General features: G+C 32.5%; 1 protein-coding gene across 1 annotated transcript in view; it reads right to left on the reverse strand.

Annotated features, from left to right (window-relative positions):
* Positions 1 to 13,776, reverse strand: part of plxna1a (plexin A1a) — a 454,670-nt gene that overhangs the window by 140,280 nt on the left and 300,614 nt on the right. Inside the window, exon 10 of the mRNA XM_056449070.1 lies at positions 7,251 to 7,451. Within this exon, the coding sequence (XP_056305045.1) occupies positions 7,251 to 7,451 (201 nt within the window). The remainder of the gene's footprint in view (positions 1 to 7,250; positions 7,452 to 13,776) is intronic.

Consider the following 13,776-nt stretch of genomic DNA (forward strand, 5'->3'; position numbering starts at 1 on the left):
GTTTCCTCAATCGATTGAATCAGAACTGCCTGATTCCCAACATACCGTCCTGTTTTATTAACTCGCCACTTCATTGTCTTAAACAGAGAGACAAAGGATGGAATTGATCAATCTGGGGCAAACACAATCAGCTGGCTCTGTCTAATCATCCTCCGTCTGCCATCTGCCCACAGGTTCCTCTCCTCCTACCAGCTGTTCAGCAGCTCGACCTGACAGTATATTATTGACCTCCAGTGACCAGCGCTGAGGATACGCAGAGAGCTGGATTATTCTGACCAGCTGACCAGTTATATGATCATCATATTCCACATGAATTTTATGCTTTGCAATTGGAAAAAAAAATGTTCTGTGATGGGTTTAATGTTGTCAGTACAGATTTTGTGTCTCACCTATAGTATGATAATGTTTAGTTTAGTAAAATAGTTTGTAAAACAAAAAAATATATAAATAAATAAAATAAAATTTTACACATCTTCTAGAACTTTTGAGTGAATTTTTTTTTAAAATAAATAAAATAAAATAAAAATTCTTAAAAATTAATAAAATAAAATAAAATAAAATAAAATAAAATAAAATAAAATAAAATAAAATAAAATAAAATAAAATAAAATAAAATAAAATAAAATAAAATAAAATAAAATAAAATAAAATAAAATAAAATAATATTCATCAAAGCATCACCAAGCAAACAAACAAGTAATTAAATAAAATCCAGGTTTAGCTTGGTAATACAGTTAAGGATTGTGAAATTTGAAAAATAAAATAAAATAAATAAATAAAATTAAGTTGCATATATATTATTAGATTTTTTTTTTTACAAGAAAATATTTACTGTTAAAATAAATTGTCATATTTACTAGAAATCTTTGAGTGAAAAAATTTTAATGAAATTAAAAATTAAATAAATAAAAAATAAATAAATAAACAAAAAGTGATACTTTTGAGTGATAGAAAAACAATTGTAAAACCACATTACCATTGGCAAAACAAGTAATAACCAATTAAATGTAATTAAATTACATTTGAATACATAATTGTGAAACCACATTACTTTAATCTTGACAAGATTTTGTTAAATTTACTCATAAAAGATTTTTTTTTGTGTGTGAAACTTATAATAAAAAAGTAATAATAAAAAAGAAAAACATATTTAACTTTGTAACACAGATGAGGATTGTGAATATTGTCAAAACAATTAAGCAGCGAGGACTTAAAGAAACTTGTTCATGCTTTTATCACCAACAGGGTGGATTACTGTACTGGACTCCTGACTGGCTTTCCCAAAAAGATAGTCAGTCAGTTGCAGCTCATCCAGAACGCTGCTGCCAGGATTCTGACCAGAACCAGAAAATCAGAGGACATCACACCTGTCTTCAGGTCTTTACACTGGCTACCAGTTACATTCAGAATAGATTTTAAAGTATTATTACTCGTCTATAAATCACTTAATGGCCTAGGACCTCAATACATCACAAATATGCTCACTGAATACAAACCTAACAGATCACTCAGACCTTTAAGATCAAGTAAATTAGAAATTCCAAGAGTTCAGTCAAAGCAGGGTGAATCAGCTTTCGGCTATTACGCCCCCTGCTGCTGGAATCAGCTTTCAGAAATGATCAGATGTGCTCCAACATTAGGCATATTCAAATCAAGACTAAAAAGACATCTGTTTAGCTGTGCCTTTACTGAATGAGCACTGTGCTACACCCAACAGATCACATTATTATGTCTTTCTTTTCTTTTTCATTTCTTTAAAACACATTTTAACAATTTAATTTGTTTTTATTTGTTTTAATAATTTTTAATTCTTTTAATCATTTTTATTTCTTGTTTCTTTTATTCTTGTTTATGTAAAGCACTATAAGTTACCAATTTGTATGAAATGCGCTATACAAAATAAACTTGCCTTGCCTTTTTCAAAGTTATAAATTGATTATTGGAGTATCTTTTACAAAAAAAATACAGCAAATGTTCAAAAATCCATCAATAAATTTGAATGAGCAGTTGTAAAACCATATTACTTTAATCTTGCCAACGTTTTGTTACATTTACTCATAACTGGCTAAAGACTTTTTTAAAAAAGAGAATACAGTTCTGTACCACATAGGAACTGTAGTATAAAACTCTTATACTGTAGTGTGAAATAAAAACTAACTGTAGCTGTTAGTAGAATTTCAGCAAAAAGTAAGCAGACTATGTAAAAGTTGACTTCGAACACTCGTCAGCAGTGAATTAAAGTCACAGGAAACAGCAGTATTATAGCAAAGAAACAGTTCAAATGGCTGTGAATTCAACAGAAGCGTTAGTCTGCGTCATAATTAATCATTCAGATGGAAAAGGTTTCAGCGGTGTGAATGAAAAGAACTGCAGGGGTTTTGGCGGGTGATTCATTTATCTGACCTGCCGTCTGCCACCTCAGCCGAATCGCTTTAAACATGGAAGTTTAGTGGAATGCTCCGGGAGCGGGTTCAGCCTCGAAGCCTATTGACGAACGGTCATTTAATCCGTAAGAAGTGACTCCGTGAATGACTAAAACAATAGCGACTCTTGATCTGCACCAAAGCCTGTCACTCTTAGCATGCTCCTACTCCTGGTAATGGAACTTTCACGCAGGGCTACACAGCACTCGCGCTAAAATCACTGCGCGCTAAGTAACTGATAATTGCTGGCATTTAATGGTGTAATTGCAGTGGGATCTTAACACGGCTGTAATTGCGGGCTCTCATTAGGAGTGACAGGCTGTCTGAATACCCAGCAGCACAGAACCAAACACACGCTGTGGTTCCGGCGCCTGCACAAACCGCAGATGACCTAGGGAAAAAGTAGTGAGGAACTTTGGAAAAACCGCTCAAAGTTGGCATGAACCGGAAGTGTCTGCAGATGTTTATTTCAGTTGGATAACGGATTTCTAACTGAACCTAAATATGGAGTAAGGGGTGGGGCTTATATTTGTGCTTAACTTTGTGATATTCGTCTTTCACTTGGAGCAAACTAATGGTTGGAGGGGTGTGGCTATGCAAATTTTGCCCATGCCATCAAACTGACATCATTAGAGAAAGACTGAAGTTCCAGAGAGGAAGCAAATAGTTTTATTGATTAAACATTCCCAAAACAAACAGTTTTTTGTTCAGTGGATTAACTAGCATGGATTAATTGATTAATCACTTAAGACAAACAATGTACTTATGAAAAGTAACATTAAACATTTTAATTTCTTAAGTAATCACCAAACCATCAAACAAACAAAATGTACAAATGCAAATGACCATGGCGAAATAAAGCACCTTGCAAAACCGCTGATCATTAATGCAAGGAACCACAGAAAAAAATAATAATAATAAATAAAATAAAAAATAAATAAATAAAATAAAATAAAATAAAATAAAATAAAATAAAATAAAATAAAATTTAAAATAAAAATAAAATAAAAATTAAAATTAAAATTAAAATTAAAATTAAAATAAAATAGAATGAATGAATGAATGAATGAATGAATGAATGGAATTAATTAATTAATTAATTAATTAATTAATTGAAATATATATATATATATATATATATATATATATATATATATATATATATATATATATAAAATTAATTTGAAATAAACACAAATTAAAATAAATATTGAAATATTGAATATTTTGCACTGGCTGCCAGTTGCTGCCCGCATCAAATTCAAAGCTCTGATGTTTGCTTACAAAGTGACCTCTAGCTGTGCTCCTTCGTATCTGCTCTCACTTCTGCAGATATATGTGCCCTCCAGAAACTTGCGTTCTGTGAATGAACGTCGCCTCGTTGTTCCATCCCAAAGAGGGAAGAAATCACTTTCCCGAACTCTCACATTCAATCTGCCCAGTTGGTGGAATGAACTCCCTAACTACATCAGAACAGCAGAGTCACTTGCTGTCTTCAAGAAACGACTAAAAACGCAACTGTTTAGTCTCCACTTTCCTTCCTAATCTGCAACTGCCTCTCTGGCTATACCACTAACTGTGCCCTCTCTCTCTCTCTCTCTCAAAAAAAAAAAAAAAAAAAAAAAGTTTTACTAATGCATTGCTTCTTAGACTTTACACACCTGAAACTTGTCTATAGCACTTGTTCACTGCTGCTCTTATAGTTGTGTAAATTGCTTCCTTGTCCTCATTTGTAAGTCGCTTTGGATAAAAGCGTCTGCTAAATGACTAAATGTTAATGTAAATGTAAATGAATATTGGAAAACCATAGATGACAAAAGTAAAGTAAGGAACTTTGGAAAACCACACAACACCAAACATATATAGGGAACTACAGACCAAAAATGAATAGAGGAAAACCACAGGTAAACAAGAACAAGAAAATATGTAAACTACGCATTGCCTGAAAATAGTCCACAACACCAAGCCCTAGACTTGCACCACCATTTAGAATCTGCATAATATCATTGCACCTACTGCAGCCATGGTACAGCATCAAAGCCTCTTGATTATTACACCGGAATGATAGAAGAGTCAAGTTTTAAATAGGAAAATTATTGAAAGTTTTTTGGTCATTTTTTAAATGAGATGCTAATGGTCTAATCAGATTGAATGATCTATGCTAAGCTAATATAAAAGTGCTCCTGCCAGACCTGGAGATTGGCTGAATGGATACAAAAATGGTAAAACTCAACTGTTTAACTGTTCAAGTGTTCTGAAAACTGCACAGTACAAAAGCAATCTAAAAAAATATATAGAATAAATAAATAAATGAATAAATAAATAAGTAAGTACTGTAACTAAGTAAATAAGCAAATAAGTAAATAAATAATTAACTAAAACTAAGTAATTAAATAAATAATAAACAACCAAACCAAACAAACAAACAAACAAATAAATAAATAAATAAATAAATAAATAAATAAATAAATAAATAAATAAATAAATAAATAAATAAATAAATAAAATATTGGAATATTGAATATTGGAAAACCACAGATGACAAAACTAAAGTAAGGAACTTTGGAAAACCTGCGAAGACCAAAAACAAATACATAAGCAAATTACACAGCACCTGAAAATAGTCCCCAACACCAAGCCCTAGACTTCCACCACTAGTTAGAATCTACATAAGATCATTATGCCTGCTGCAGCCATGGTACAGCAGCCTCTTGATTATTACGTCAGAATGAGACTATAGTTCCTAGCCATATCGGTCTTGAAAATAGCAAAATTGGCCTTAGTACATTATGTATCTACAGAAGAGTCAAGCTTTAAATAGAAAAATTATTGAAAATCTTTGGTCATTTTTAAATGAGATGCTAATGGTCTAATCAGATTCAATGATCTATGCTAAGCTAATCTAAAGTGCTACTGATAGACCCGGAGATTGGCTAAATGGATACAAATATGGTAAAACTCAACTGTTTAACTGTTCAAGTGTTCTGAAAACTGCAGAGTTCAAAGGCTATCTAAAATAAATAATAAACAAACAAACAAATAAATAAATAAACAAATAAACAAACAAATAAACAAACAAATAAATAAATAAATAAATAAATAAATAAATAAATAAATAAATAAATAAATAAATAAACAAAATAAATATAAAACTTGAAATATTGAAATATCGAACATTGGAGCACCATAGATGACAAAAGTAAAGTAAGGAACTTTGGAAAAACAGCAAAGACCAGGAATAAATACATAAGCAAATAACACAGCGTCTGTAAATAGTCCCCAACACCAAGCCCTAGACTTGCATCACCAGTTAGAATCTGCATAATATCATTATGCCTACTGCAGCCATGGTACAGCAGCAAAGCCTCTTGATTATTACGTCAGAATGAGACTATAGTTCCTAGCCATATCGGTCTAGAAAATAGCTAACTTGGCCTTAGTACATTATGTAACTACAGAAGAGTCAAGCTTTAAATAGGAAAATTATCTTTGGTCATTTTTAAATGAGATGCTAATGCTCTAACCAGATTCAGTGATCTATGCTAGGCTAAGCTAAAAGTGCTCCCGCCAGGCCCATACTCAACTCAACTGTTAAAGTGGTTCCATGTTTATTTTAATATACACATATTTATTTATTCTATGGTGTAAGTTCATGCTATAAAGTTAACATCACTCTGGCAGAGACAGAGGAATAGCTTCTCATCAGCGACGCACCAAACGCTGTTGATTTGAACTGCCTGCGACAGCAAACAGTCGATAAAGTCTTTAGCGAGATGGCTCTCTGCAAAACTCTTAGCCGTGTAATTAGCTCCCGCTCGGTAACACCGGGAATCTCAACACAAAAGAGAAAGAGGCAGCGTCCTATAACGGCCATCAATAAGGCATGGCGAGAAGAAGTGTCACGGTGCCATCAAATACCCATCCACTAATGACTGCCTTTGCAAAGCAGTCTGTTAAAACGATAACAAGTGGCACGTGTTTCATCAGGCCCTAATGGTCCGGCGGCGCCTGCCCGGTGCCTGATGGGATTTTTGACAGCCAGACAAAATGTTGATTGGCCAAAAGGTAATGAAGGGGAAGGCTTGTGTCAGCAAGTGCAGTAGGAAAATGGCTGGCTATTTGGACTAGCGATTCTCCACCAATAATGGCCCTTAAACAACTAGTGACGATTTAAGAGGGTCACCGCTTGTCAGAATGCTCCATGCGATCATAAAGTAGACGTGACATGCTCTGCAGTTTAGATGGAAATACATTCCAACAGCATGAAAAACCCCAAAACAAGCTCAAATTACAGTGGACAAAAGCGATTCATTAGATTTACTCAATTGTTTTAAAGGGCACCTATAATGGAAATCATCTTTTGGATGCTGTTTGCAAAGTACTGTATTTGGGTATAGTGTGTCCACAGTTATATTGGGGTGATATAAACACAATAAGAGTCTTTTTTTTTAATTCCTGACGTTAAAATAGGATCCAGATCAGATGTCTTAAAGCCATTTAAAGGTCAAAATTATTGGCCCCTTTAAGCTATTTTTTTTCTATAGTCTGCAGAACAAACCACTGTTATACAATAACTTGTCTAACTACCCTAACCTGCCTAGTTGATCTAATTAACCTAGTTAAGCCTTTAAATGTTACTTTAAGCTGTATAGAAGTGTCTTGAAAAATATCTAGTCAAATATTATTTACTGTCATCATAACAAAGATAAAATAAATCAGTTACACCCGATAGCTTTCTTAAGTCATCTCCTAATCAAACAGCAGCCACCTACAGCAAAAATCTCAAAACTCAAACCAAAAAAGCAAATGACAACAGTTGAAACTCACCATGGTCTTCTGACACTGTATGCTAGTGCTGTTGAAGCGCAGGGCAGTGACGCTGTACTCCTTGCCCTGGATGTAGAAAATACACTCATAGTTCCTCTGGCCAGACTGGGGCTGCGGGAGGTTTCGAGCCAACAGGGTGATGGGCTTCATGACACCAACCGGGATGTAGATCTGAGTGGACGGGAGGATCTGGGGACACTCCTGCAAACACAAGAAAGGAAATGACTTTAGAATAAATAACATGAAAAAAGCTTCAACAATATGTCTGAGAGGCATTCGTTTTGGTGTCCATATCAAATAATATTTACATGCAATAAGTACTAAGAGTCTGATTTACAGTTATTAAGTCTAAGTGAAATCAGAATTTGCTAGTGCACATTGTTATTCTTTGTGTGGAAAATTAATCTGTGTAAGTTACATTGAAAAGAAAGTTTGTATTTTGATAATCTTCAATCAAAATCTGATCCTTTGCTTGTTGTTTGCTTTGCAATGTTTGGAGTATTTGTCCTTGATGTTAGTTTGACGGCTCCAGCCATAACATTCTTAATCACACCCCTCTTACTTTTAGTTTGCTATGAGGGAATGATGAGCAAAAAGAAAGTCCCGCTCCTACTTAATATTCCATCTCAGTTGGAAGTACACCAACATACTGAAATAAAGTCTCAGTAGTGAACTTGAAATAACAGCTGAGAATGAAAGCCAAAATATGCTTGAAATATTGTTCCATTTTCATTTACTGATGTTTATGTAAAAATGAAACAAAACTAAACACTTAAACACATAATGCTGACAAATGGGTAAAACCTAGTGGTTGGAAAGACAGCGTTGAAGTAGAATGATTTAGAATTACCATTAATGAGTATTTTAGAGCTACAATGATTCTTAAATTGAATATTCTTATTGTCATCATATAATCTAGTAGTAAATATGCTTAACTTTGGGTATATAAACCGCTGACACAGAGTCACATTTTAGTAGGGGTTTTCTATAAATCAAGGTGATAACTTTCCACACTTCATTCATTCATTCATCGACTAATTGAACATTCATTCTATATGTTATTAATTCATCCATTAATTTGTTAATTTTTTCATTAATTAAATAACAAATGCATTCATTCATTCATTCAATATTTGGTTAGTTTGTTCGTTCATTCAATATTTAATTCTTTCATTAATCAATCAAAAATTAATATTCATCCTTTTAACTATTCATTCATTCATTCATTCATTCATTCATTCATTCATTCATTCATTCATTCATTCATTCATTCATTCAATTCTTCTTTAATTCATCCATCCATCCATCCATCCATCCATCCATCCAATTAATTCATTCATTATTTCATTAATTAACAAAAATAATAATTTAATTCATTCAATTTTTCAATATTTCAATAATTTGTAAATTCATTCATTCATTCAAGCAATCTTTTATTAATTAATCCATAAATTCATTCATTCATTTATTATTTCAATAACAAATACATAAATTCAGTCAATCTGCAATTCATTCGTTCATTCATCAACTAATTGAACATTCATTCAATATATCATTAATTCATCCATTAATCTGTTTATTATTTCATTAATTAAATAATCAATGCATTAGTTTATTCATTCATTCATTTATTAATTCATTCAATAATTGGTTAGTTAGCTTGCTCATTAGTTTGTTCATTCATTCAATATATATTTCTTTCATTAATCAATCAATAAATTAATATTTATCCATTTATCTATTCATTAATTCATGTATTCATTCATTCAATCCTTCTTTAATTTATCCATCCATCCATCCATCCATCCATCCATTCATCCATTTATTACTCCAATAACAAATAAATAAATTCATTCAATCTGCACTTCATTTATTCATCCATTCACCCAATACATTCATTCATTCCTTTAATCAATCTTTTATTAATTAATACATTAATTCATGTAGTATTTCAATAACAAATAAAAACATTCATTCAGTCTGCAATTCATTTATTCATCCATTCCCAATACATTCAATCATTCATTTAATCAATATTTTATTAATGAAAACATACATTCATTCATTAATCCATTCATTATTTCAAAAACAAATGAATTCATTAATTAATTCAATCTTTCATAAATTCATTAATTCATTCAATCTCTAATTCGTTTAATCATCATTCATCCAATACATTCAACCATTCATTCATTCATTCATTCAATCAATCAATCAATCTTTCATTAAATAATCCATTCATTTGTTAATTCATAATTTCAATAACAAATTAATTCATTCATTCAATCTTTCATTGATTCTGTCATTTATTTATTCATTCATCCAATACATTCAATCAGTTATTCATTCAATCAATCTTTTATTAATCAATCCATTAATTAATTATTTCAATAACAAATCAATGAATTATTAATTTATTCAATCTTTCATTAATTAATTAATTCATCCAATCTGTAATTTATTAATTAATTCATTTATCTAATACATTCAATCATTCAATCAATCTTTCATTAAGGAATACATTCACTTGTTAATTCGTTCATTATTTCAATAACAAATAAATAATTTGTTTATTTAATCTTTCATTAATTCATTCAATCTGTAATTTATTTATTCATTCATTCATCCAATACATTCAATCAGTCATTCATTCAATCAATCTTTTATTAATCCATCCATTCATTAATTCATTCATTATTTCAAAAACAAATAAGTTCATTCATTCAATCAATCTTTCATTAATTCCTTCAATCTTTAATTCATTGATTCGTTCATTCATCCAAAACATTTAATCATTCATAAATTAAATCAATCTTTCCTTATTTATACATTCATTTATTAATTCATTCATTATTTCAATAACAAATAAATGCATCCATTCATTCATTGATTCATTCATTCATTCAATCAATCTTTCATCAGTTCATTATTTCATTTAATCTGTAATTCATTTATTCATCCATTCATCCAATATATTCAATCATTTATTTATTCATTCAATCAATCTTTCATTATTCCATTCATTTAAATTATTAAAAATTATTAAAATTGAATTAACTCATTATTTCAATAACAAATAAATAAATCCATTCATTAATTCATTCAATCTTTCATTAATTCATTCAATCAGTAATTCATTTATTCATTCATCCATACAATACTTTCAATGCACTCATAGAAAATGAGAGCAGAAAGAACGTCCAATGTTCATTAAGTTATTCAGTGTTTTTAAGCTAACATTTTAAGATCTGGATCTGGTATTATAAGCATTTACAGTGTCTGAACTGGTTTTTGAGAACGACACATTTGGCCTCGTTCAGGGATCTGCTGAGAGAGCAGCATATGTTTGACGAGAGCGATGAAAGCCCTTGTATTGAGATGGAGTGGGTGTGTCATATGCAAATAGCTATGCAAATTACATTGTTCAAACGACTGCTCATTTCCAATACTCCAAATTCACTAATATTAGAAGTTAAGAACAGATTTATGCACGTATGAGTGGCTCTCATGCGAGTGCAAATGTGGAATATTAATAAATGATATTATTGCGAATTAATGAATTAGTGAATGAGACCCAATGTTTGTTGATATCTTGTCAGAACGGTGGCTTTCACTTGGGATACACAATAGATTTTGAGATTCTTTGTCATGCATTTAAAGGTATGAAACACAAAACTGCTCTATGGAAAACATAATGACATCCTATTATAATGCATTATAAAGACATTCAAATAACAGCACTGAAAGAAGATCAAAGCCCTACTACTTGAGTAAATGTGGCTATTGAGACACCTTCAGCTTTGCTAAATCCAGAACGGGCGAAGGCGAAGCTTCAAGGCCACTGCCACCGTTGTCATGCCAACCGATTGGAAAACCAGGGCACAGAGCAAGATGCAATTAAGCTTTTTTGAGGGCGTGTGCCATTTTAAAGACTTGGCACTGGCACCCCGGTTATGGTGCCAACTGAGCACTTTAACTAGGCAGCAGTGTAAGCATGGGCATAAGATCCTGTATCCATCAAGACCTCTCCTTTTATGCAGATACTATATTTCTGGTGCTTAAAATAAGCTTAAATAAAGGAAGGTAATAAAAAGTAAGGCAGAGTGAGGAGGACACAGTGTTTCACAGATCTCAGGTGCAACATATAAAACCCTAAAAAAACAAACCTGGAGCAGTGCATGATGGAAGGACGCAACTAGATCAAAGCATCCACCTCTATACTCATGCTTTGATACAGAAGGGAAGAGAGAGAGGAAAACACTTTTGGTACCATGATGCATCAGAAGGTAAAATGAACCTCACGAAACATGAGAACATGTTTGTTTCATATTGCATTATATCCTTTTTAATTATCTTTTTGAAGTTAACCATGATTTTATTTCAAAGTGCAAAATTACTTGTACATATGTCCATTTATACCCTTCTCGTATTTTTATAATTTTGAATTTGAGTAAAAAACATAAAATATATATTTTATTTAAAAAGAAGTAAATAAAACGTTTGTCTTTTTTACCCAAAATCTCCAAAATACAATGACAGTGTATTGATGAAATAAATAATAATTATTAAAAATAACAATTATTTATCTGAACACTTTTTCTGAACTTACTTTTTATTATTATTATTTATTTCATCTATACAGTTTTATTGTATTTTTTATATATAATTTATGTATAAATAATATGTCTTTTTTAAATAGTATATAATATATAATATATAGTATTATAAATAAAAAGTTTAAATATTTACAAATTACATTTTACATTTTAAATATAATATTTTGTTACTTATTTCATTTAAATGTTAATCTATCTATCTATCTATCTATCTATCTATCTATCTATCTATCTATCTATCTATCTATCTATCGTATCTACCAATCTATCTATCGTATCTACCAATCTACAGCATCCATCCATCCATCCATCCATTAATCCATAAATCCACCCATCCATCATATATACCAATCTACATTACATACCAATCTAGCTGCAATATCCATCCACCTACAGTATCTACCAATCTATCTACAGTATCGACTAATATATCACCCATACACCCAACCATCCATCCATCCATCCATAGTATCTATAAATCTATCTGTAGTATCTACCGATCAACAATATCCATCAATCTACAGTATCCATCCATCTATCTATCCATCCATCCATCCATGAATCTCCAAACCCACCCATCCAACCACCTATCCATCCATCCACCCATGAATCCACAAACCCACCCACCCAACCACCCATCCATGAATCCACAAACCCACCCATCTACCCATCCATCTACAGTATCTAGTAATCCATCTACAGTATCAACCAATCTATCATCCATACACCCACCCACTAACCCACCCACCCATCCATCCATACATCCATCCATAGTATCTATCAATCTATCTGTAGTATCTTCCAATCTATCTACAATATCTATCAATCTATCTACAGTATCCATCCATCCATCCATGAATCCCCAAACTCACCCAACCCCCCATCCATCCATCCATCCATCCATCCACAATATCTACCAATCTATCTACAGTATCTATCAATTCATCTATCCATCCATCCATCCATAAACCCTCCCACCCACCCATGTATCCATTACGCAAACTTAATCGATTTGTGTTGGGACAACATGAATGAACTGTGTGGAACCCTGATTTTTTTTGAGTGTTTCTATCATTCAGCCATTCATCCAGTTCCAGTTTGTGACCATGAAATGAACACACATTGCCATTCAAAAGTTTCAGGCCTCATACCCTGAAAATATGTGTTTCATATTTAGCATGCAGACGTCATGCTGACCGCAAGCGCCTACAAGCCTCGTAAACACATTTGGTTCAGCAGTGAGCCTGCAGTTTTTTTTTGCCTTTGTTTGCTGCGTTCTTGGAGAAACTGATAAGAGCTCTCTGTGCTCGCCATACAGGCCTTTATTGACTCTGAACAAATTGCACCTTTTCATTAGCAGTGAAACCCTCACCTTTGTGTAGCACACAGTAATTGAACACTAACACAGGCTCGCTGTATTGAAGGAAGGGGAGAGGGGGGGAAACTGCATCACAGTCTATTTATTCAGTGGCAAGCGAATGGAGAGCACAGCGCAGTATTAATAAGGCGACTGACGCCCGAGGCAATTAAAGCAGCGGCCCGATGGAGCTCCGCAGAGTCACCGAGCCGCATGTGGCTTCCCCATCAGGTTTGTTTACAGAGCCCTGGTTCATATCTCCAGTAGGTTTTAATAACGCCGCTGGTGTTCCCTACTCCTCCCATTCAATTTACAAACACACCGGCAGGGTAAAGAAAAGGACATGTTCAGATGCCTGATCAGGCTCGGATTGAAAAGATCTAGGCTGCAATGCAACTTTTAAATGTCACCTGGAAATTATTTTGAGGATTGAAGGGTCCCACGATGGAAATAATAGTCTCGAATGAATGCAGTAGTCGTTATGTGTTGTGAATTATTAAAAAAAAAAAAAAACATTACCAAAAAAACAATGTGGATTAAAGTTTGTCTTGTT

This window comes from Danio aesculapii, chromosome 23 (assembly GCF_903798145.1).
Source record: "Danio aesculapii chromosome 23, fDanAes4.1, whole genome shotgun sequence".
Lineage (NCBI taxonomy): Eukaryota > Metazoa > Chordata > Actinopteri > Cypriniformes > Danionidae > Danio > Danio aesculapii.